Here is a 26,345-nt window from a genome sequence, read left to right on the forward strand (position 1 = left end):
GCTTTTGTTTATTTGCACCTCTCTATCTAGTCATTAGAAACCAGTGGAGAAGAAGAAAACAGCTCTGGCACAGATCTATGAGTAAAATTTTCCTTTTCTTAACATTTCTGTTCTCCTAAGGTTTTAGTTTTTTTTCCCTACGTTCTTCTGCAGCCCTAGGACTGGCAGGTGAGTGAACCAAGAACGGCCCTGAACGTCAGCAAATCTCCAGCTCTAATCCCATGCTTCAGCATGAGACTGCTGTATGTTCTTGGCCAGTTTTTAGGCTAATATTGGTAAAACCAACTGTCAGCGTAATGAAATGTCAGTGCTGGGGGGTCCGAGAGGTGCCCATCTGTGGTGATTTGGCTCCAATCCTGAAAAGGGGCTATGGTGGATGGGGAATGAGCAAATCCCCTGGCGAAGGGGAACACTGAGTTTTACCTGTGTGAGGGAAGGTGAGGCTGCCGGGGCCTTGTACCTCAGGGCGAGGGGAGGTGAGGCGGCCAGGCCTTGCACCACAGGCGGAGGGGAGGTGAGGCAGCCAGGGCCTGGCACCTCAGGGTGAGGGGAGGTGAGGCGGCAGCGGTCTCACACCACAGGGCCAGAGGAGGTGATGTGGCCTGGGCCTTGCACCTCAGGGCCAGCACCCACATTCCTCTGGAGTGGCGTGAGGTGTCTGCCTTCCGCTCTTCTGTGCAAGGGCTCGGAGTCACCGGACAACTCTTCCCCCTGAGAGAGCTGGTAGCGGGAGGAGGAGGAAGGCAGAGCCCACCATGGCGGGAGAGGCTGACAGGTCTCCAGCTCTCTCGGCTGCCCCCGGGGACGTACCTTAAGCCCAAGGTCCTGCCGCACCTTTCGCAGGTTGCCTGCGGGCTCCCCAGGGCGAGCAGCTCCCCGAGGGCGACTCACCAGAGCCCTTCCCGCCCACCTCTCCTCACCCTCACAGGCCGCTCCGCACGGGGGCAAGCCGCCGCCCGGCCCCGGCTGCCGCCCCCGCCCCGCTGCGGCGCCGGGCGCCGCTCCCGCCGCCGGAGGTGCTCCCCGGGGCGGGGAGGGGAAGGGCAGCGCGGGGAGGCGGCACCGCTCTCCCACCTGCTCCCCCCTCCCTCCCTCCGCCGCCGGCGAGGTTAGTGATGAGGCGGCCGCGGGGAGCGGCTGGCGGGGAGCAGCTGAAGGAGTTTGTTTGCTGCCTGTCCCCGTCTCCCTGATGCTCTGAGCCGGAGTCTCCTCCTTCTCCCCGGGCTCGCACCCGGGCTGGATGCTCCGTTCGCTCCTCGCTTCGCTGCCACAGTCTCCAGCCGCTTCCCGCCGCCCCGCAAGACATGGAGCCGTCCGCTGCCCCTCTGGACGCCACTCCGGACCCCGCCATCGTGCAGCCCCCCGGGGCCAGCTCGCCGGTGCCCCCCCGGGAGCAGCAGCAGGAGCAGTTGCGGATCGGGGAGAGAGGGCAGTTCAGCGAGGGGCTGGAGGACAGAGGTGAGCGCCCGCCCGTCCCTCACCCCGCACGCTGCCCGCCTCTGTGGCGTGCCCCATCACCTCCCCTCCGGCCCGACACGCCGGACACCCACCCCCGACAGCTTCTCCTCCGCCTTTCTCGCAGCACCCTCCCGCCTGGCTCTCCCGGACCCCTGCCCTCCTCCTCATTCCGCCACAGCAGCCCTTCCCGCCCCCTCTTCTGTCAGCCCCTGACAGCCCCACACCGGTTCCTAACTGCTCCCACGGCCGCTCTCTGCCCGCAGCCGCCCGCCCTGCTTCTCAGCCCCCGGTGATCCTCCGGACCCCCTCGGCCCCCCCCCCGCCCCGGTCTCCGGCGGCGTGAGGGCCTGCAGGCCCCGCTCCCGCCCTGCCGCCGCCTCAGCGCCCCCCGCCGCCTCCCCTCAGCCCGCCGCTGGCACTGGCTTAACGTCGCCCCCACCTCCCCGCGCCGCCCTCGAAGCTTTCCCCCGTTTTAGTTCTCGTGCCAGCACCCCGCGACAGCTTTAAAATATTTCTTTTTTTTTTCATAAACTCTATTCGTGGCTGTTCTCACCTCGCCCGAAAACTTGCCGGGCTGGCGGGGGAAGCGGGTGCCGGCGGCACATGGCGCCGCTCCCGCTCCACAGGCGAGGGGGAGAGAGACCGGGCCGAGGGGCGCAGGTGGCGGCGGGGGGCCCTGGGGACTTCCCCGGAGGGGCAGGCGGTGCCGGAGGTTTTCTCGCCGCTGAAGGGAGGGAAGGAGGGAGGAAGGCCGCTGAGGTTACCTGCCGGCGGGGCTTGTGGCAGCCGCCATCCGAGCAGGGGCTGGGGAGGTCCGCCACAGCCCGGGGGTCAGGGCGCTTACCTGACTCCTCGTCTCCCTGCCTCTACCGCATCGCTCGTTTTGTGTTAGTTGCCTGAATATCTGAGCAGGGATGGAAAGCTGCCTGCTCTCAAACTGTGTTAGTCTTTGATGTGAAGCTCACCTCTCTCGGGTGTCTGTCAGGCGCTCGCTGACCTCCTGCCCGTAAAGGCAGCTGCCATTTTAACCCCTCCCATTGCCCTGTCCTCAACGCTGCCAGCCTTCTCTTCCACACAATTTGTCTCCATTTTTTATTCCACGTATAGGCTTTCCTTAGCCTTTCTGTTGCCTTTTCTTGCTTTCTCTTTTTGCTTTCGTCATCCCGGAGTCCCTTTTGTGTTCTCGGTCTTCATCCCATCCTACATGTAACCTCTGTATCTCCTGTTCTCTCCCCAGCTTCCCAAATGCCCGTGCCTGCTCACAAATCCTAGACATGAAGTAGAGAAGTAAGGGGGAAGAGCAGTCACCATCGTCCCTGACAGGTTTCAGTCATGTCAGGGCTGGGGACACCCCTTTTTCCAGGGGTACCCTCGCTGTCACTGCCAATGGCAGAGGACAGACATTGTGAATGAGGGCAATTTGAGGCTTCAGTTCCGTTTCAAATAACGGGAATGGGGAATTTTGATTATAGTTCAAACTTGGAAGTTTGATTACAGAAATTTTAAATTTGTGCCCAGTATGACAGAGCTAAAGATGAAAGCTGGCCATTTGGTATTAAGGGCAATTCACAAATGAGAGAGTGTCTGTGGTACCTAACCCTATCTCTTTCTAGGAGGGAGATGACACTGAAGGTGCTGATTTTATTTCTTTCTCTGCCTTCACACTCTTTCTATGGCCCTTGCAGTAGCTTTCTTTTAGCCTTTCCTATAGTCACAGATTCCATCTACTGGGATAATTCCCAGTCATTGTAGAGGAAAATCTGGTATGATTTTTGCAGGTTGTCCCGGTTGAAATTGTTACAGTCTGTCCTTTTAGATTGTACTTTTTCTTATGATCTTTTCCAATGAATCATAGCAGATCCAGTTATAGAGATGATACTTCCATGTTTGCTAAAAATAAAAACTAACCCTAAATTTTGGAACAAGATACTTGTTCTTTAAGAGCCAGATCCAAAATCAGTGATAATTTCGTGGATGGGGTCCTTAAATTAACATCTTAGGTGAACAATTTTTCTATTAGCCTTATCTCTTCCACAAATTCTAGCTTGACATTTTAAAATGATCCCTTAGCCAAATAGAAAAGTACTTCTGGTAAGTCAGCATATGGTAAAGAATATCCTAGAATCACTTCACAAATATGCCAAGCTTGTGTTCTGCAACTGTTAGGCAGGTTTTTTCTCCTTCTGATTTTTTTTATGGGAAGAAAATCTGTTAATATATGAAGGTACTGAAAGATAAAATAAAAATTCAGTGAGTTTCACCAGCTCATCATTTCTTTACCATAAGGATATCTATGTGTTAAATAAATTAATGGCAAGAAAATTATTCAGTATGTTAATTTCAGGGCGGAGGAATTTTATTAGTAGATAATAGCTTTTTATATTTGTAGCAATGCAGGTCATACCGAAAAATTATCTTTCAGCCTCTTGTGGATGCTTAAAACTTGTTTTCTTGTGGTCAGTGGAAAAAATAAGGACGTTTACCTTGTGAATTGTGTTGTTGCGTGTGAATTAATGAGCTTCTAAATAATTTTTATGTTATGGGCTTGGTAGTCACGTGGACGAGTTTGTATTTTTATGTGCTGTCCCCTAGGACACTCGTAAGAATAATATGATCTTTCTCAGGGATGAAAATTGTAAATACAGAAAATTTATTTGGATTATTTTGGGAAGGAAGGGATCACATCTCTGACAGCTAGAATACGCCAGCCATTTTGAGAGGGAGCGAGAAACACACACACACGGCAGAAGTGGTTCAGTTTTATAAGGATTGCAGTCTCTGTCATACTGGACACGTGCTTGACATGTGAATAGTAATCAGCAGTGCTGCACTAGCTGTGGGGCTTATTATTCATTTCTCAATTTAATTAGAATATTTGATTTGTAAGTATCAACTGTGTATGTTGGAGTTCCCAGGTAATAGTGAGCTGTAGCCATGATGTCGTTAAAGAAGGAAACAGGTGAGGGTGTCTGTCATTCTGGTCTGTGTTTACCTGAGGTTTGAAATACTGATAATTAAAATTAACTAAGAGAACCTACTTTGCTGTACATTCCAACAAGGTTTGGGCCATAATTTAAAATCCTTAGATTGAGGAGGGGGCAGGAGGGGTGAACACGCAAAACGTGAGAGGATGTGTTTTTTCTATGGTTATATTAGTAGAAATCTCTCCTTTCAAGATGTGTTGTTAAATTACTTGTGCAATTAAACTGTGCATCGTTATATGTAGGGGCAGAAGACAGGCCAAACATTGGGGCAAAAAGAAGTATTTCTTCACACAAATGAAAGCGGGCTCTGTGAGAAATAGCTGTGCAGTACTATCAGTGAAAGGCTCAAACCTTTCAGAGTTGTCATCTGTTTCCATGTATTAAACAGACTTGTTTTCATGTATTAGACAAAGAATGGACATAATAAGAAACAGATATCATGTCAATGTAGAGCCTAGTAATTATCCTGCATTGCAAGTTTGCAAATTCTTTTCCATTCATAACGAGGGGAGTGTGTAGCACTAAAGTGAGGTAATTTTTTAAGTTTTCTAAAAACACAGTACAAGTGTGAAATTCTCACAGTGGCTTTCTGAACTACCATAAAGAAACTCTCTCTGCTTTATTGTAATTATGGTGAAAAAAGCATGAAGGATCTTTCCAAGACAGTGCGAATCCCACCAATTATGCTAGGATTAGAACCAGTAATTTTGACTGACTTCAAGTGGCAGAATGAAATCTGGTGGCTCGAATTGTTGCCACCCCTGGATGCCTGCCCCTCTGCTGACACATTGCTGCCCCTGAGGCAGGGATGTCGGATTCTCTTCTGAATTGATTCCAAAACCATTGCAGGTTTCAGCCAGTACGTTACAGTCAGTTGAAATTAATATCTGTTAACATTAATAAACTTGGTGAGACACGGTGTGGATTCAGGAGGACACCGATAACCAGATCAAAAGTCCCTGCATTGAAAGTGGCAATAGCCATCAGAGAGAAAACTGGGGAAGGTGAGGATAGTAACAGCTTCAGCTGTTCTGTTTTAATCTGCTCCTGAGTCTGCCAGAGCCCGTGCTCTTAACCCTTTGTCTAAGGCACTAGACCAGCTACTGAAAGGCTGTGCCAGCGCCCCAGTTCAGTGCACTCAGTGCAGGCAAGTCCCTCTGAAAAGTGATCGTCGTCTAAGAGGCACCACCCACACTTTCTGTAGTAATTCATTAAGAAGGTTAAAAGCCGTCAGGCGTTCTCTCCAGTTAAGCAGATTTGAGCAGGAACTTGCTGGTGAAGAAGAATGTATGTTTCAAATTAAGTGAATGTTTTAAGCGCAAAAGAATCTGGATGGGAGATATGGAAGGCAAATATATTAAATTCTGAATGCATTTTAAAAGTGGCTTAGGATTCAGACTGAGAGAATGAGAACCAAAGAGTGTTGTTATTTTATTTATTTTTAACCTGAATTCTTCACTGTGATTTAAGGTGAATGGAAAAAAGACTTCCACAAATTGAAAGCATCAAAAAGGAGAAAGCAATCCCATTCCCTTGTGCTCGACAGACTGCTGTACTGATCACAATAAGGACAGAATTGTTTCTTCAGTTAGTTCTAGATGGGGATGTATTCTTACCTCACTTGAAGGACATTATGCTTCAAGTGTTTTTTTCAACTGTGATAGCTTTGATTTTAAAGTATGCCTCCTTCTGCTTCGATGCTCAATATGTGCAGTAATTCCTGTGCATCATCGGTAGGTTATTTTGCAGAGACTGGTGAGCACGAGTTTTTCTCCTGTGTTAATTATGTTCAGGATCCTGAAGTTCTGAAACGAGTTTTGATCTGAGTGAGTGTAGGACTGAACCCTTTCCTGTGTAGATGTACAGGTGGAAAACCGAAGTGATGTGAGTTTCCCTAACTGCCCTACAGTTGCAGTGCTCTCTCTAAGTGACTGATGTGTGGGGCTTTCCATGTGAAATCAAAACAACGTGTGTGTGCTCTCCTTGCTTACTCATGTGTTTCTGGTGACTTCATTCATTTAACCTTAATAATGTGAGCAGGATTTGATTCTGTATTGATTCCGTATGTAATATACAATGTAAATATGTGATGTAGGTCTGAACTAACACAGCTGTGTTTTTAAAAGGAACAATGTATTGTTCATACCCTCTTTGCTTATTGCTTATCAGGTTTACTAGAAAGCAGTACAAGGCTAAAACCTCATGAAGCTCAAAGCTACAGAAAGAAGGCATTGTGGGTTTCCTGGGTCTCCATTATTGTCACACTGGCTCTTGCAGTGGCTGCTTTCAGTGAGTATTGGGAATATTTTAAATCTTCGCACCTCTTCCTTTTTTTTTTTTTTGTTGTTTCTTTTGGGCTCTCAGAATGTCTCTCTTTGTGGAAGCTTTCTCATGTTTTTTTCTTCACAACTGCTAAAGAGGTTTCTCTCTAGACTGCCTGTGTCTGCATGGTGCTTATAAATTAGTAAAACTGTTGTTTTTTTCTGCAGAGGATAGGGTTGTTGAAGGTCGGAGAAAGAAAGAGGAAATGTTGATTCCTGTTAGCATGTATGCATGTGGAACTGTTCGTTTTACAAAACAGTGTAAAAATCATTATGCAGTGGATGCCTTTAACGAAAGAGGTCAAATATGACAAGTCTTAGTCCACCTGGCATTTGTTGTGGGAAGCTATAATAAAGAATAGTGAATTGTAAGGGAGAAATATATAATTTATCTTTATTACACAGACAGATATCCTAACACAATGCTAACCTGGAGGAGAAATACCATTTTCTTTTTAAGCCACTGTTTTTCCTTTAAGTTTCAAGACATTTGTCTAGTTTACCTTAAGACAAAGAATTAAAAAAAAAACCAAACAAACAAACCACAAACCCAAACCACTTTTATATGGAAAAAATGAAATATGTTTCTTTTATTTCAAAACAGGAATAAAGTAAATAAAGATTTATTTTAGTTCAATGCAAATATGTAAAGTAACAGCTTTCTGTCTTGGTCAGTTAAGTAACACTGCATTACTGTAAGGAATGTGGAATCTGGAACAAAATCTTTGCAATGGCATATTCTCTGTTTAAAAGAAGAAAAAAACAGAAATGACTGGATTTACATGTTTGTATAAACAAAAGGAAAGCTCTGTCTAGGAGACAAGACATCTAAGGTGTCTCAAAACATCATTCTTCAGCTTGATAAAGACAGACTTGCATTTTTTTTTGAAGCTGCAGCAGCATGTGTTTTATTATTCTAATCTGCAGTGTACGACCTGCTGCTGGAAGTTGGTGTCAGCTCCCAGGAGAGATTATTAGAATCTGACCAAATGGTCTCTGAAAACTCAACATACATTACTCGGAGTGATTTATGTAGAAACAAAGGTACAATAACTTGATTTAAAAAGAAGAGAAAAGAGAAGGAACACTTTAAATCAGAATCTAACACTGTAAAGAATATGAATGTATACAAGAAAGCAGGACATCTGAGTTTCCAGTTTGTTGTGCTACATGGAAATGAAATAGTCTGTCTTTGCTACTGAAGCAACATAAAAGTAAGTCCTATGTTATAGAATAATTTTGTTACCTATTAACAATATAATTTCAGGGACTATTGAGAAATGGCTTAATTTTATTTTACATTTTCATTTGTCACAGTTGCAAGATATAAGTATAAAATGGATAACTAAACCACTCCATTTCTTTTAAAAGGGTCTTTTAAAAAAGTTTCTAAGATTAGTAAGGCTATCTGAAAGCTTTTATTTTCTGTTTTCCTTATTTGTGGCATTCTGGCAGTGTTTAGAAACCCTACAAAAAAACTGGCAGAGAAGGTAGTCCCTGCCTGGATATACTGTGACTGCATACTCAGCTGGAGTGGATAGGCACTGAACTACCGAAATAAGCTCTTAGTACTGGACTAGTTCTGTGTCTTTGAAATGTGTTTTCCCTTGTGGTTTGAAGGGGTTAAATTTCTAAAGAACAAAAGAGGAAGCAGCACACAGATACATATTAAAGCTGTATAGACAGTTGACGGATAACTTAGATGCCACAAAAGCATTGCCAGGGCTTTTGATATGCTTAGTGTTAAAACTTTTTATTCTTTGAGGAAAATACATTCTTCTAGAATCACTTTGCTCCCCTGTGCAATTTCAGCAGTTCTGTTCAGTTTATCGTCTCACGTTGTCTGCTCTCTTCCTTTGTGCTGTCCTTTTAGCAGGTTCCTCTAGCCAAATCCATGAGTTGGGAGACATGCCAGGTGACCAGAGTTTGCTACTTGTTTGATATAATGACTAGTTGTCACTTTAAGGTGTCTGACACTGCCAGTTCTTTGCAAACACCTACTATTTAAAGCCTCCCGTCTCTGTTTTACCTCATCTGTAATAGTAAAGTGTTAGCAATACAGCCCCGATGTTCCATTTCAGTGAGAAATGGGGACCTGCTGTGCTAATTGTCAAGCTACACTGACTGTATTCTCACTACTCTTTCTGATTCCCCTATAAATTCTTCCTGTAAATTTCTGTCCTGTCCTCTTATATGCTTCAAAATATTTTCTTGCAAGTGTATCTTATTGTTCTGCTTTTGCAGCAGCACATGATATAGTAAAGATACTAGGCCAAGGAACTGACGTGACTTGATAACTGTAGTTGAAGAAATCAGTAACATGGAGGGCAAGAAAAATACTAAGAGGAGTGATACCTGTGTGCATGGTCTGTGTGGAGGGTGGGGAAGTGATTCAGGAGCCTCCTTTTCCAACCAAGTGTTTGTAAGTAGACTTCCTTTACTTTTTTTTATGGTCCGCCCCCTCCCTTGAGTGCTGCAGCTTGATCACTGTCCTTCCTTTCAAAGTAGTATTTTTTTCTTCCAAAGCTATATTTTTGCAGCATTAGAGTAAGTTGGAATGGTTTATCTTGACTGGTATGAGGTGTTTTCTCTATGATGATGATGATGATGCCCCAGCTGAACTTTCGCTTGGTAATATTGAAAGAGATTGATAAATCGTACTTCGATCTGAATACATAAAGTAGTTTCCTTATTAGGTAATGATGTATAGCACATGAGGTGTAAGATGCATTGATCTGAACTCCCTTCATTAGACTTAAAAAGAACCTGTGTATAGTGTTTTATAAAAGTGTATAAATTCAGATTGATATACCTATATACGTCGTAAATTTGCTGCATAACAGGTGAATAGTATGTATTCTCTTTTGGATGGGCTATTTTGTGGCCTGAAATATTGGAATGCAGAAGGTGAAATGCTGATGTATACATCAAAATGAGTTTGGTCTCTTTAGGTTTGGAAATCTAAACTTGTCTAGGCTGGATATGGAGCGGGATGGCTGCTTAAGGGAAAATGAAACTGTCATCTTTCATTCACTAATATGGAGAAGTAGGACATACACAGACCATAAAATCAGCTTTTTGCTTCAGCTGAAAGAACAGATCTCTTACTATCGGGCACTTAATATCCTGAGTTTTACCATAGAAGTGCTGTGCTTGTAAAAGACGATTTTAAGTGCAGGGTCCTGCACCTGGGACGTGGCAATCCCAGGCACAAATACAGGTTGGGCAGAGAATGGCTGGAGAGCAGCCCTGAGGAGAAGGACTTAGGGGTGTTGGTGGATGAGAAGCTCAACATGAGCCGGCAGTGCGCACTGGCAGCCCAGAAAGCCAACCGCATCCTGGGCTGCATCAAGAGAAGCGTGGCCAGCAGGTCGAGGGAGGTGATGCTGCCCCTCTACTCTGTGCTCGTGAGACCCCACCTGGAATATTGTGTCCAGCTTTGGAGTCCTCAACACAGGAAGGACATGGACCTGTTGGAACGGGTCCAGCGGAGGGCCACAAAGATGATCAGAGGGATAGAGCACCTCTCCTACGAAGACAGGCTGAGAGAGCTGGGGTTGTTCAACCTGGAGAGGAGAAGGCTCCGGGGAGACCTCATAGCAGCCTTCCAATATCTGAAGGGAGCCTACAGGAGGGCCGGAGAGGGACTCTTTGTCAGGAAACATAGTGACAGGACAAGGGGTAATGGTATTAAATTGGAAGAGGGGAGATTTAGATTAGATATTAGGAAGAAATTCTTTACTGTGAGGATGGTGAAGCACTGGAACAGGTTGCCCAGGGAAGTTGTGGATGCCCCATCCCTGGAAGCGTTTAAGGCCAGGCTGGATGGGGCTTTGAGCAACCTGGTCTAGTGGAGGTGTCCCTGCCCATGGCAGGGGGCTTGTAACTCGATGATCTTTAAGGTCCCTTCCAACTCTAACCATTCTATGATTCTATGATTTGGAAGCTTTGGCTGCTGTCTCTAAATACAGCTCCTGCACGGTGGTAATGGTTGTGGTCTTGTGGGCCTTGGATGCTGTTGAAGGTGTTGCTTTCCAGCGTATAGTTGCACAAGGCTTCAGTAAGATCTTTATAGAATTAAATTTGTAAGACCCTTGAGGTCAGTGGAGCCCCATGGTATTATGGTATTGTCTTTAGCGACTGAAAGTTAGGCTCACTGAGAATCAGTTATGCATATTCTGACATTTGTGGTTTTGTGCAATACTTTTATGGTCAGATACTGAGCAATGCCTGAGGAATAAGTTCATTTCACTTTTCATTTCAATGCTGTGTGAAATACATATGCTTGTAGAATTCTTATCAAGAGTGGATTTACATTTTTAGAAATACATAGTAATAAACTGAGACTGGGCACAATAAAAATTATTAAAATGAACATTAATTTATTCCTCAGCACCCTAAGTACTGGAATAATAATTTTAATATAATTACTTGTTTCTGCTTTATGATAATATAAGAAAAGAATGATAACATAATATGAACATCTTTTTTTGCAACATATGTGTGTAGTATAAGACTGCAGTCTAAATGATTTCATAATAGCAACTGTAACTTCTTTCTGTAGCTGCCGTATTGTAGGTTCATACTGAGTCTAGTTTCAGAATCATAATAGTGGAGGAGGGACTATTACAGTGGAATGGAACTCTGGTGTTTTTAAAGCCATTATTCTTAGTTTCTTGACACTTAGGTTACTAAATCATAATTTTGAAAGATATGCAAATACAGCTTTTGCTGTTACGGTTTAATTTCTGCTCAAGCAGTTAATCTCTGATAGTATTGTCAAAGCAGAAAACAAACTCTTATTCTCTCTGGTATTTCTTGTCCAGCATAGACTTGTGATTCACAGAATGTAGTTTGTTTATTCATCTTCCTGATTTGATTAGCTAAAATTGTTTCATGCTGAATGGAGCAGTTATATCAATATACCAAAACAATGTATAGACCAAATTCTGCACTAAAAGCTCTCTTTGTAGTCAGAGATTGGGTAAAGATCTAGAATGTATGCCTCTGTAAATGTAAGCTTTGTGAAGGGCTTTCACGAGGCAGCCGTCGAGATGGGACTTGCAGCCAGCCTGTCCCAGCGTGGTCAGAGCATGCCCGAGTAGGTCCTGCCCACTCATTCATCACGGGAAGAGTTGACGCTGGGCCATTAGCAAAATGCTGGGGAAATAGCAGGCAGGTTGTGAAGTCTGCCCACACGGTTGCTTTATAGATCACTCCTTTTAGATCTCCACAGACATATTTAAGGGTTTAGCTTTATAGAAATAACTGAAAAGTTGAGTGCAACCATTAATCGAGGTCTTATCCTGCTAACTGTTTAGTCTGGTGTAGTAAATATGCACTGTTATTTTGTGAAGGTGAATTTCATTCACTACAAGAAGACATTGAAGTGCTGAAGTGTGTCCAGAGAAGAGCAAGGAAGCTGGTGAAGAGTCGAAAGCACAAGTCTTATGAGGAGACGCTGAGGGAGCTGAGGTTGCTCAGCCTGGAGAAAAGGAGGCTGAGGGGAGACCTTACCGCTCTCTACAACTACCTGAAAGGAGGATGTAGCGAGGTGAGGGTCAGTCTCTTCTCCCAAGTAACAAGTGAGGACAAGAGGAAATGGCCTCAAGTTGTGCCAGGTGAAGTTTAGATTGGATATTAGGAGAAAATTTTTCACTGGAAGGGTTGTCAAACGTTAGAACAGGCTGCCAAGGGAAGTGGTTGAGTCACCATCCCTGGAGGTATTTAGAAGATGGGTAGATGTGGGGCTGAGGGACATGGTTTAGTGGTAGTCTTGGCAGTGCTACCTAAATGGTTGGGCTTGATGATCTTAAAGGTTTCTTCCATCCTAAATGATTCTATGATTCTATTAATCCGTGTAGTATCTCGGGTGGAAACTTAATAGATACAATTCTGTAAGTAGGAGTATTTTATAGGATTAGCTATTGGCCCATGGATAAGACATTACAAATAAATGCAAAGAAACTGACATTCTTATTTTGTATACAAAATCATTTGTGTTTCAAAATGAATTACTGAAAAATGATTTCTTAAAGTGAGTTTCTACATACTGGGATTAGAGAGGCATTTTGTTTGAAATGCATGACCCATACACTTAGAAATTTCAGGGTAGAGCTTGTTTACAGATTAAAGCTTCATCCCAGTTCAGACTCTCTAACAGACAGATTCAAATGCCAACAAGCCTTAGAAAGTATGGATCCAGGTCTACTTTCCTCATTGTAATGACTAAATTGAGCCATAAAATCTCATTTTGGTTAGCTGTAGGACACAGCTGCTGATTCTCCTCCTGTGTTATGCTACCCTGCTGCACTGCAAATGGAGTTAGATGGGACAAACATTGAGTTGAAGGCGTTATCCTCTGGATGCTTGGATGTGGATGTATTGATGCAACCTGTTGCTCCTCATCTCAGGCATACGTACTCGGATGACTGCTCTGGGGAATGACTATATTAATTTATTGATGAATATATCATTTTCCCAGTGACTCATTCCTATTCTTGCTTGAAAAATTAAATATATGTGAGCTTTCCCTTATGTTTGCACAATACTTAGTATACCCTGGGCACAGCTGTGTATAATAATACTACTGCTAATAAAGAATACAGGTGAAGGTTTATGGTTCTGAGGCTCTTTAGTTTGGATATCCAATTCAACATTCTTCAAAGGTCACTGAATTTCAGACAAATGATTGTCATTCAGAATTCAAGCCTGTTTTAGAGTGTCTCAGCTGGGTACCTAAACAGAATTCTCCAGGATCACTGACCACAGGAAAAGTCTTGTCTTTGTGTTTTCTCTTCCAGGAGCTATACAGAATTACATTTCTCACTCCTAAAGACCTGAGAGGTTTGAGGTTTTTTTTGCAGTAGAGCACATTACATTTATTCAGAAAGTTACATTTCAAGTCATGATATCATGCAGAACCTTAAACACAAGTAAAAGCTAAGTACAGAATAGAACTGCTGTGTAATAGTATGCAGATCCCTCATTTTGCATATTTCTCAGGGCATTTAATTACATCACTTACAAAAAGACAGCTGCTTCAGGGCTGTAGTCTCACAGAAGTGTTAATGAAATATAGAACTTAAATTCCCACGGTAACGTTCTGATATTAGAGACATTTGTGCAACGCTATTGTCCTCGTTATAGCTGCATCACTATGGTCAAAACCAGAGTTTGATCCTAACTGTATTATACGTAACATCTAAAGGACAAAAAAATCCATTGCCTGTGCAGCACTGGCAGAAAATGGCCTTTTGTATAGGTCAGTCTGTACTTAGCAACAGCAAAATGCAATTTTCATTCACTGAAAATGAAATGAGAGGCCAGTAAGGGCCTGTCTTTTTTTAGGCATACAAAACTCTTAAGTGACTTTCTTGGGAGGAGAAAATAGCATATGGATGTCAAGTTCAAGACTGATAGCTGTTGAACAGAAGTGTAGGTCTAAAATCTGCAGTGCTTCACACGTCATGAAATCTTTTCCTTAGTTGGCAGGCAAAATGATGATAGAAGTCTGTGAAATCCAGAACAGGCTATATAATGATCTCTGTCTATGTATTTGAACAGTAAACAATTTAAAAAATTGTTGCTCTGGTGGAACTTTATTACAGAGTTTGTGTTTAAATGTTAAACTTTAACACATATGAGCCTGCTGTATTTTTGTATTAGAAGATCGGAATTTAATCATTCCTTGTTCAAAGTACTGATTCCTTTCTCATAAGAGAAGATCATCCCAAAGAATTTTGACATTAAAACAGGATACTGATACTGAAGGAAAACTAGCACTATAACATCATTTAATGAAGAATGAAGAACACACAAGTATGTTAAGTCTAGGCTATTTTGTGTAAAAATCATAATCACAATTCTTTTCTATGTTGTTTTATTTTTCCTTTCTGAGATTGTGGGGGTTTTGTGCAAAAGTCTGAAATAAGTCTGTGCAATATCTAGACCAGTAAGAACAGTAATGTCCTTTAAATGAATAAACATCTATATTATATTACATAATTTATACCATATAAAATATATATAATACACATATTCTAATATATAAAAAATATTTATAGCTTCAGTTTTTAGACATTTGAAATTTGTTCTTCAGTTTTACCATCAGATCTCTGCTAGGATTCCATTAAAGGCAGCTTTGTGTTTGATGATTCAGAGATTCCAACTGTGAGAATAGAGTTGTGTTGCAAGGTACAATGTACAAATAAGTAAGGTAAATAACTAAGCGGTGTCAGGTAATTGGGCTGGTGTCATGGATCCTACTCATATCCCTGAGAGAGTTATGCTGTGCCATTAGAGATAGATGTAGATAGAGGGTGAATTTTGTGTATGGGAAAAGAAGATCTTAATGGGGATGGTTTTAGGCTGTACCACTTGGCGGTAATTGGGTGGTGTGGGAATGATGTGCCAAACAGCCATCCCTACCCTGTAGTGGATGAAAAATTTGTGTCTTGGCTAAAAGTAGACAAAATTAGTTAGAGAAGAAAGGAATATTAGGTTTATTGCATGTAATTGGTATTAACTCTTGTCCATAAAAAACTGTTTGACTTTTTCTGTATAAAATTGAATTTAAATTATCCTCTAGTACAAGTCTGAATTGCTGCTTTTGCTTTATTGGTATATCACATAGGTAAGTGGTTGTACATCTGCCCCTTGAAGGAACATCACTGCAGTCTTAAATGTATTTTCAATCAATGGCTGTAGTATCAGTTACAAAGTAGTACCTCCGCTGTTGCAGACTTACCTCTTGTGCGAAGGCACGAATGTGTTAACAGATTTCTTTATGAATGCCCGATAGACCAGTAGAATTTGATTTTCATAGATCATGAGATAATTTTTCTCTGCTCCCCCCGATTTAAAAATGCGCTTCTTGGCAGAGATGAGCTTGTAATTCTTCGCATCTGGAGCTGAAAATCAAGATTAATGAAAAAAAATGGATGTTCAATATTCATTGTACCAGTATCACTTTATTGTTTGAAGTTTGTGAGGATGTAAAGCACTACTGAATTAAAACAAACTCTTTGGGCCGCAGTGAAAGTGATGAAAATCAGAACACAGCTTTCTTTTCCTTAGATTTTCTTCTGCCAGAAATTTTGTTAATGTGTTTTAACTTAGTAGACAACAAAATGTAAACAACAAAATGTAAACTTGTACCTGACTGAAATTTTTTAGTAACGTTTATAACTTTTGCTTTGCTGGGGAGGTTGATAGTGCTTGGTGTTTGCTTCTTGGCACTTACTCTTTGTGATTTTTCAGTAGCAGTGTTTGAGTGCCTTTCAGTGAAAGTCGAAGCTTGTTAGATTTTAATACTTCTTCAGTACAGAAATCTATTTGCAGATGAGTCGTCTTGTTTTGGTATGCCTGCACTATAGGAGGAACTTATTAACAGTGAAATAATCACATAAATAATATCTGCTGCTTTACAATGCAATATAACTCCCCGCAAGTCTATACCATGTTCCAGCAGAACATACTTTTGGTTGGCTGAGACATGTGCCAACACTGGTGAAGCAATGGTAGTGCTGGATGAGAAATGGGAGCATCCGAAAGTCTGTGGCTATATACAGAGTGGTAGCAGAGAAAATCTAATATAACAGAGGGTGATGTTGTTTGAATAGGTGACACCACCCCTTCTGAGGCTAAGAATGCAGTATTAACTGAAGGACACTTTTTTTCCTGAAAATACCACCAGCAGGAGCATTAAACTTATGTCCTAGATACTCCCGATTTGTAACATACTATGACACTTTTTTGAGAAAAGACAAGTTAATACTGATCTTGTGAAAAATCCAGTTTGATAAATTGATCTACTATTTAATTAGAAAAAAAATATTATTGATCATTGTCAGTGATAAACTGTACTAGAATCCCACTGTGCTCTGTTAAAACAGCTGTGCTTGTCCACGGTGGTGGTGGGCATTTCTGGTGCATTGTAAAATGATGTGTGTATGTGGGTTGATCAATCTGTTACTGTACTTTACTGAAAAAATTACACAAATATTAGTCTTAAAAATACGAAAAAATACAGTGGGGTTGGGTTGTTTGGCGAGGTTGGGTTTTTTGGTTTGGTTTTTTTTTTTTTTTTTCATTGAGGGGATGGTACTTGAATGATAAGGGTCTACAGTTGTTTTGATCTCTATTTTGCATTCATAGATTTTGATATCCTGTCAAGCAACTGTAATGTCAGTTGGTCAAGTCTTTCAGGTTGAAAGATTGGAAAACTTTGGTACATTGTATTAAAAGGGTAGTACAACCTGGTCAAATGAATTTTGTTCAAATAAAGGTTGTCCTAAGTCTTTGGTAAAGACTGAGACCAAAAGTCTGAATACTGGGGAAGGCAAGATAACTTTTAATAGACATTAACCTTCATTTGCAAACCAGCCTTCTGCAAAGAACCATAAAGAGCTTCTAAGTATCTCTTCCGACTTTCATGTGTGACCCGCTACTGTTCTTTTCTTCTCTGGATGTGCAGAAAAAGGGCCAGATAAGTTTAGCTTCAGAGTTAGAAGCAGCAGATTAGTCAGTGCTTAGTCAAAGAAAAGTGACCAGAAAAAACCAGCTGGTATTTTTGCTAGACAGAAAAACTGCAGAGGAAGGGAGATAGTCTGACAAATAATGTAAAAATAGTTAGACAAAAGGCATCTGCCTTCCAGGAACTGCTGCAGAAGAAGTGGCTTTTGGTACTTGCGCCATGAACTCTGCCTTTCTGGAGAGATCTCAGGGCCATTTTAATGCTAGGTGCGATGCTGAGAACATGAGTAAGATCTACTGCAGAACAGGATTCACAGCTGAATCCTAAATGAAGATTTCTCATCAGATATGAAGACTGTTTATCTTCTGCTATTAAAGATCATGCATCACGGAACTGTTAAGTATTATGTATCTTTTCAATATATCAAGGTGAAGAAAATATGCCTCTAAGTGCATTGTCCTCGGATCACATTTTCTAATGAAACATTTCAATGGCCAAAGAATGACAGGATTTCCCCAGGCTCTGAAAAGAAAAATCTAAAGTTTTAGAGGAAAGATTTATTATCGTTCAGTGGGATTTAATAGAATGGAAATGCAGCCTGCAGTATCAGCTAGGATGCGTAGCTGGGGAAAATAAAAGTAGCTCCATGCATTCCCATGTTGGTAGGGCTGATAGACAACTGACAGACATGTTAAAGTATAGTTGAAATGCTGAAGTCCAAATTATAAAGGAGTCCCTTAGAAATAGTATTTTGTGGAAACCACATAACTTACTTTACCTTGATAAAAAGAATGCTTTGTGATCCTTCCATGATCAGAATGCTTTTTCATAGCAACGAATGGTTTCAGATATTTAATTACAGATTTGTGGTATTCGGAACAGTTAAATTCACGTTTAGTGTGAATTGAGTTAATCCTAGAAAAACGTTTCTAACACTTTCATGGAAAACAGAGGGCAGGGCCAAGTAATCAGCATCGGACTTGGCTAGCCTCATGAAAGCTAGTGACAAAACTAATGGTGATTGCAGTGGTGGCAGATCACTGCCTAACTACCTGGCTATGGAGTTATGAGAAAACTGCTAAACAGCACAAAAAAAAGTAAGACGGCCCGGTACTAGCATTGGTTTATGTTGCTCAATTTGTGTGTGTGTAAGTGGATGCTGCTGGGGATACAGAAAGGCAAATGAAAGGCATCAGTCTTAGCTGGTTGTTCTGTAAGAGAGCGAATGACGGCTATATGTATGGCTGGAGGATTATTGTCTACCTCCCGACTTGATAGACATCGCTATTCTCTGACTTGCTGCTGTGGGTAACATGTATCAGACTATAATGTCTAACTGGGTGGAACTAATAGTACCCAAAAGGGCCAATTCGTATGCTTATCTTTGTGGCACATTAGAAACTAGTAATAAACTGTGCCTCCTTTTTATTTAGCATGACTTGATATTTCTGTGTGTAATTAGCTGTAACAAGAAAAAGAGATTGTTTAACAATTCTCTCTCTAGCCATGAAAAAAATAAGTCAGCAAATTAATTTGTACAGATTGTTAGTTAAGGAGGTAAAATTCATAGTTATGTGCCTTTTGCCATGTGAGTTCTGATTGTGCATGTGTTAAAAAAAAAAAAAACAAAAACCAACAACTGAAACAACCATGAAAAAAACCCCAAACCAGAAAAATCTGATATTGAGATGTGGGCAAATGATCCAATTTTGTAATTTTGAATCCTGGTGAACGCTCGAGCAAACTCTGCTTAAAGGGAGATTTCCTGCTACTCTCCCACTAAGAAATGGTCATTGGGTTCTTGTGTGTACGTTGCCCTGCTGAGGAGCATCTGGTGAATGAAAACAAGACGTGGATTTAAGGGACAACGTTGCAAGTAATGTGTAATGGCTTATGGAATCTTTAGGCTTGAAATGTAAATATACTTTAAATTATAGGGACAGGTCTTCAGTTGGAGTACATAGATTTGTTGAATTCCATGGGTTTATTTCAATTTGAAACAGATGAGCATCTGGCCCTAAAACTTATGGCAAATGACGGGATGAACTTACACTAAATGAGGTGTTTTCAGACTTGAATGTCTTTTTGGTTTTTTCTTGGTTTTTCGATAGTAACTCTTGTTTTGTCTCTCATTTTTGTGAGACGATATTTGCTTAAGGCAGCCTGTTTAAACTTTCACAAGCATTTTTAAATGCTGAGGAAAAAGGTGAATTAACGCTAACTCAGATCCTGCTGGGTTCACAGAGACCGGCGCCAAGAATTTGCTCCAGGGACTATTCTAATCCTGGGCATAGCCCAAGCTTTCTTTGTAGCCTTGGGAAAATGATTTAACTGCCGTAAGCTTGTTCTCCATCTGCACACATCAGGTTTTGATACATGAAAAAGTAACTGAATTTTCTGCCAAAAAGTTAGTGTTTTGCTGTATAGTAGTTGACACGTTTATGTGTATCTTAAGTCTTCCATAGTGACAACACACTCTGAATTTTGCATGTACAGTTCTAGGCAGGTATCACAGGCTGCTTCGTCTCAGTACTAGACCTACTGATTTGTGGGATAATCTCCATCATTTGTTGTGGTTCACCTTGTGAAAGCTCTTTCAAAGTCATGGAATTTTTAGTGCTGTAATGCTCGTGATTGAATGTGTTCAGGTGTATTTGACTTCCTGTTGCCTGGGCAGTAGTAACTTTACAGTTGAGTGATGTGCTTTGGGTTGGTGGGTTTTGAGGAAGGTGGTGTTACTCTTGTTTGTATTTTGGTGATGCAGTTAATCCGCTTGCAGCTGAACTGGAACAAAGTAGACACCCTGCTAGACAATTAAGAGTAAGAGGACAGGATCGTGCAGTTGTGTATGGTGGTGACTGTTGGTGAAATAGCTTAAATAGCTTCACATTGAGCAGTGCCTCTCAAGGTTCAGGCATTGGAGTACTTAGGGACTTGGATCTTTTTTTGTCTTTCCCCCCCTCCACCCCCTTTTCATAGATGGTAGGGAAAAGTAAATGCTATTAACATTTGTTTTGCACTGCTGGGAAACTCGTGTTTCTTCTGTTTCTTTGAGTAACCATTTTCATTGGTCGGGTAGATGTTGGAAAGAGCTTTTACAACTTAAAACTGCTGTCAAATGAGTACCATTGAGAAACAGAAAAAGACAGGAGAGTGCTAGGAAATAACCTGCCTTGAATATTAAGTGCATGAAGATTTTGAGATCAAGGAAGAGATCCTTATGGAGGGTGGAAGTTTAAAAAATTTAAAGTGTCCTTGAGCAGCAAGTAAGATGGTTTTAACCATTGAGTGTTGTCAAGAACACGTTAGCAAGGTCTTGATTTTCAAGAAGGAACCTATTTTTTTAGCTGTATGTTTGACCCAATGTTCAGTGTAACTTTTCATGTCAGCACAAGTCTGATGTTATTTTTTGCAGGACTATGCTGTTTCTTGCAAGTACTTTTACCTTTTTTGGAAAAATCTGAGTCTGAGGTTTTGAAAAGAGGAGGTTTTTGTAATGGAACTCAGCAGTCCATGGTTCAAAAGTAAGGTTTGAAAGCTGTATCAAAAGTGCAGTTGGATTCTGTGAGGTTACCAAATGTTTGCTCCTTTATTCTTCCTCACTTTTTTTTTTTTTGCCAGGAGTTGAACAGGCATTTGGGGTTTGGCTGGCTCAGGTGTGGCCTTCTAAAACTAGGTAAGTTACATCTTTCACAGAACACATAGATTCGTCACTGCGTTTACTACTCTGTAAGAATCTGCTGATAATTTGTAACTGAGCTGTGCGTATTTTTCAAGGCTTGACACAGGGAAGTGAAATGGGAGTCTAATGGTTCAGACTAGTTATAGCATGTATGTCCCTGAAGGTTGCTGTAGTGTTGGAGGATGTTCCCCTAATCCTTGTAGCTGAAAAGCTAAGTGAGAATCCATTCATGAAGGCTAAGGAAGTCTACCATCATGAACATTGATACTGTCAATCAGAACAGTGTCCCTGATGGTTTTCTTGGGGGTTGAAAGTTTGTATCCACATATTTTAGAATGGAGAAGGCAGTGTTGCCATGTTATCTTAGAACCATAATAAACAACTTTCTGCATATAAAGTTTTACTTTATATCTCCTCCTGGTATGCTTAGAGTTCACTGTGAAATAAATGCTGTTTTGCAGTGACTGTTAGACATGCTGGAGTTTAGTGGAGTTGGTGATTTGTTGCTCTTGCTGTGTACTGCGTGCATTTTCTGCATAGCCTTCCTGCTGCAATGCAGTTCTGTGCTGAACGGAAAAAAAAACCTTGCTAAATTTTGCTCTTACAAAAAGCAAGCCAAAATAATATGCAAACTTCTGTAGTACAGGAGAAGAGGTTTGCTAAATATGGTACTGATTTAAATAAAACAAAAAAAGCATCCCAAATACTGTGTTGAGTTTGTTTAAGAATTAAGACAGACCGTGCTTATCACTGATGGCATCCATTTTTCATGATAAAAAACACATCAGTTATTGAGTGTACAAGATACCTGTTTCTGTGATGATAGTATTCTTTTTTGAACCTGTCATACTAGTAATTTCAATGCCTGGAATCGAGAGGAGCTTTGGGTAGATGGTTTGAGGAAGAGCTAAAAAAGAATTATTGTCTTGCCTAGTCTTCATGGCTATTGCAGCCTCACACGGCATAGTCAGCATTTGATGATGTGGATGGGAGTTAGGGAAGGCATACAGAGGAGTTCTTAGTGATAGAAAATTATGTGCTAAGAGGGAATCTGCTGGGTCTACAGGTCAGTCCTGGGAAAATCTTGGTGTCTTGTGTGTCACAAGTCCTGGTTGTCAAGTCTTTGAAACAGACTTTGTTTACAGAGCTGCTTTTGGTCCCAGTGTCTTCACTGTTCTGTACATTGGCAATGCTCGATCTCCCTGGAATGAAGAAAAGCCAAAGGCTTGTCTAATCATCATATGGGCAGCAGACTTGAGTGCTTTGAAAGATGGGATTTTTTTGATTTTTGCATTCCCCTTTGGTATTCTTGGTTTTATTGTGATATTGTATAGAGGTAAGCACAATCACCCTTTCTTTTAATGACAGTCTTAAAAATGTAGGTGGACCTGAGGATTTCCATGACTTTCACATAGTTTAAGAAAGCAGACATGCTTCCAGTTGGAAAGGAGGGATGGAATCCAGTGATGTCAATATGGAAACAGACTCTGGAGTCTTCCCACTTCAACTTAAGTGGAGTCTTCCCACTTAAAACCCACCAAACAGCAACGCACCACTTCATAAACAAGGAGGTGGTAGTCAGGCATCCTGTCCTACATAGCAGAGGGCACATGGGAAAACAAATTGCACAATTGCGTTGCAAAGAAGCTGCAGGACTAGTAAATTGGTTTGGAAACCTAATGTGAGTGTATAAACATAAACATGCAGATACATGTGATTTAAAGCAAGAGCACAAACTGTGGTGTCTTGCTAAGTACTATGGGATAAGGAATTACATTGTGTGGATCCAGTGTTTCTGAAAATGCGTTCCCAGTTTCAGACAAATTAAACTCTCAAGAGAGCTGGTGTAGCTGAGGGACAAGGGTTATAAAACCAGGCTTGCACTCCTGTGCACTACAGTCAATTCCCTTGCTGTTTGGCACAGTGAGCAAAGTTGCTTATAGCAAATAATGATACAAAACTGATCTAATTCTGAAGGAGAGTGTCCCAGACTGTCAGTTTTTGAAACACGCAGAAATCTTTGGAGAAAGACACTTTTGAAGGTAAAGAATTGCATTTGCTGATGCTTGTAGTGTTCAGCTATGTCCTTTCCCCCCCCCCCCCCCCCCCCCCCCCTCCCCGGAATTTCTCATGCAAGTATAAATAGGTTATTCATCAAAAGTAGGGGACACACGAGGACCTGACCTTTGCTTGTAATGAATCTGTTTAACTATCATCCAAGTGATACATTTCACAGTTAACTGTAGTTTAATAAGTGATATTGCTACCTGTGCTTAACGGCAGTTTCACAGTTACACGGCAGTTTTATTCCAAAAAGCAGCAAATTTGATCTTCAGTTTCAATGTGTCCATCTCTGGGGTCCAGTTAGGAATGAATGCAAATGGTGGGCTTTTCCTTTCCTGATGGCCTTGGCTTCACGTTTGCAGTGAGCTGGAACTGCAAAAACTATTGGTTACTACATGGTGCAAGAACACCTTTTAGACCTAAACATTTACAATCTGTTTTCTGCGTTCGAACTTTTTGTGTGTGTATACAATAATTTCACTAGGGAGTTAGGTAAGATGTAGAGAAATTAATAACATTTATCCCATTAATGATGATGCGTAGCTCTCCTACTCACAGTAATGTATCAGCCTTGATTTCACTTGTGTAATTTTAATCATAATTGATTTTTACATTCATGAGCTATGGTGTGTGTCTTGTGATACTGAAAAAAATAAGGTAAGGGAAGTCAACATCCTGGGTCAGCAGAAGGTGTGATAAAGGGGTTCTGTTTGGGAGATACTTGGTATTCATTATCTTCACTGCAGTCAATAGAAATCCTTTGACATAGGGTGAGATCGATAGCTGGGAATCACAGAATCACAGGATGGTAGGGGTTGAAGGGACCTTCAGAGATCATCCAGTCCAGCCCCCCTGCCAAAGCAGGGTCACCCAGAGCAGGCTGGAGAGGAACTCATCCAGGAGGGTTTTGAGTATCTCCAGAGAAGGAGACTCCGCAACTTGTCTGGGCAGCCTGTTCCAGTGCTCTGGCACCCTCAAAGTAAAGAGGAATATTTGACTTTGCAAGAAAGTGCATGAAATGCAAAGAATAAAAATATAAAAAAGAACTAATTAAGTTATGTTTTCCAATGCACTACTACATAAGTGCCACAAAATAAAATGAAGCCAGTAAGCGTGGAGGGTAAACCAAGCCCTCAGCACTGTAGCTGTTTGGAAACAGCAGAGTAATGAACCTAAGAATCAATCTATTTCAAAGAAGGACATTCCCGTTATGAAGATACTTCCAGTGAACACTTGTTCATGCTTTGGAGGTGGGATTTTCACTGAAGCAATCAAGCTCTGCAAATCTCGCTACTGCGCTTTAAGAAGTTATCAGTGAGCTGTCCTCAAATGTCTCCTCTGTCCCTTTGCCTCTAGATACTGTCCCTACAATGGAGTTAGCAGGATGGAGTGTATTCATTTCACCTGTGCTTCATTTACTACCTTGTAATGTCCAGATTTTTTTCTTTAATTTAGCTTAGGCAAATGATAGGCTCTAGAAAATCTGAATTCTGTTTCTAGATGTGGGGCTAGTAGGTCAATCAATTTTTCTGTCACCACATTGCGCTTGGATTTTGAGGGCTGCATTCAGTTCTAGTCATTCTAATTGAAGATGAAGAATTAGAAATTAAACAGAAATTAGAACTTGTGTAATTATGACTAGTGTAATTGTTTGTTTTGTTTTCATTGAGGTTATTCACATCGTATTGATAAGCCTTAGCAAGATCGTGGTCTTAGGCTTTGAGATTTTCAGGAAATAATATCTTTTTCTACCTGTTGGTATTCTGTAGAATATAGTATAGGATTACACCAGTTTCAGGTAAAAATGACAGTGCTGGGATAGGTATAGAAATCACAGAAATACAGAAGAAGGTACATACAATCTTGAAAGAGGTTTAAATGTAGTTGCATACAGTTTTGTTGAATGTTGTCCTTTTAGCTTCGTCTATTAAAAAAAAAAATCAAGATCCTTCACAATTTTAATACTGTCTTTTTAGATTATCTTCAGTCCTCCTCCTGAGGTTGGGTGGGATGGGATCAATGGATGGGATCAACCATGCTTCCATGTCACGCAGGGGTATAACACTGTAGAATTTGAGGTAGGAATGAGAATCCTGGCCCCAGGGAAGCTTTTGTAGGATCCTTCTTCTTTCTTCAGTAGGTCCACCATGTCGTTTACTAACACCATTAAGAATTGCAAGGAGTATTTGTTTTCCCCCATTAAAAACATCCCATGTGGCTCGTATGGTGTTTTTTTAATGTTTCCTGCCTTTGGTTGCTATGATGAAATTTATAACTTGAATAGAGTTTTCTGTTCTGAAAAGTTTGTTAATCTTGCTGTGTTCAGATTCAGTGACAGTGGAAGAACAAAACCTAACCTTTCATATCCCTTATATTTAACAGTGCTTTATGTCTCTATTGCCTCCTCCATTCCCATTTTTATTTTAGAAGAAATCTAACGGCTACTTAGAAAAACATTGCTTTTTGTGCTTCTTGGAAGGATAAAAGGTTAGAGCAAAGAAGGATTGTACAGGAGCAATTCTATTGTGCTATACTGTCTGGAAGCAGGGTTTTAAAAAACGGAAAAAAAACATTCAGACTCTGAAATTCAAGTGAATTCCTGTGGTTTATAACAAGCTGTGATTTCATGGAATGTCTAAAAATTAAATTAATATTATTTATTCGTTGAAGTGCTAATGATGCAGCGTGGAATGCTGCCTGTGAGGCAGTGGGGACTGATGAGAGAAACACCCTTTGATTTTAGGTTCTGGGGTTTTAAAGTGCAGTTTTAGGTCCGTTTTGAAAGGCTTATAAACTTTGATATATAATGGTGTTCATTGAGAACCAGAAAGGAAGCAGGAGCCATGTTGAAAATTTGGCTATTCAATTTTAACTTTTTTTTACATAGAGAATAATAAAAACCAGCCCCTTTTTCTTTGTTGTACACAGTAAGACTGACTTTCTTATCTATAGGAAGAAGCATCATGTTTCAATTCTATCACATGCTCTGCTTTCTAGGCCAAGTTTTTACACCTTCTGTTCCCTTTTTCCAGTAGTAGATGGAAATAATAATATTTTATTTCTGTTTCAAAAAGAGTGACTTATTGAACCCCGTTAGCACTGCCCAGTAAGAAGAGAGCTTCAGGTGACAGGCTAAGGGAGAAGGCTACATTGCTGTACAGCTCATTTTATCTTTGCTCCTGCCCTCATCACTTCAGCTGCTCAGGCAAATTGCTGTTGAAGTAGCGTAAGGCGTTGTGGATCAGCAAAAGTAAAATGCTGAAAGAAGAGACCAGCACAACCTCCGCTTCAGGGACTGTTCCGATGACATCTCCGAAGTGTTGGCTTTCTCTGAGGACTCTGTCCTGGTGGGGGGCTGT

General features: G+C 41.3%; 1 protein-coding gene across 1 annotated transcript in view; it reads left to right on the top strand.

Annotated features, from left to right (window-relative positions):
- The first annotated feature begins 1,304 nt into the window (after window positions 1–1,304).
- TMEM163 (transmembrane protein 163) overlaps window positions 1,305–26,345 on the top strand; it is a 98,854-nt gene continuing 73,813 nt past the window's right edge. The window contains exons 1-2 of the mRNA XM_074145672.1: window positions 1,305–1,458; window positions 6,612–6,731. Coding sequence (XP_074001773.1) covers window positions 1,305–1,458; window positions 6,612–6,731 — 274 coding nt within the window. The remainder of the gene's footprint in view (window positions 1,459–6,611; window positions 6,732–26,345) is intronic.

Source organism: Numenius arquata, chromosome 3 (assembly GCF_964106895.1).
Source record: "Numenius arquata chromosome 3, bNumArq3.hap1.1, whole genome shotgun sequence".
NCBI lineage: Eukaryota > Metazoa > Chordata > Aves > Charadriiformes > Scolopacidae > Numenius > Numenius arquata.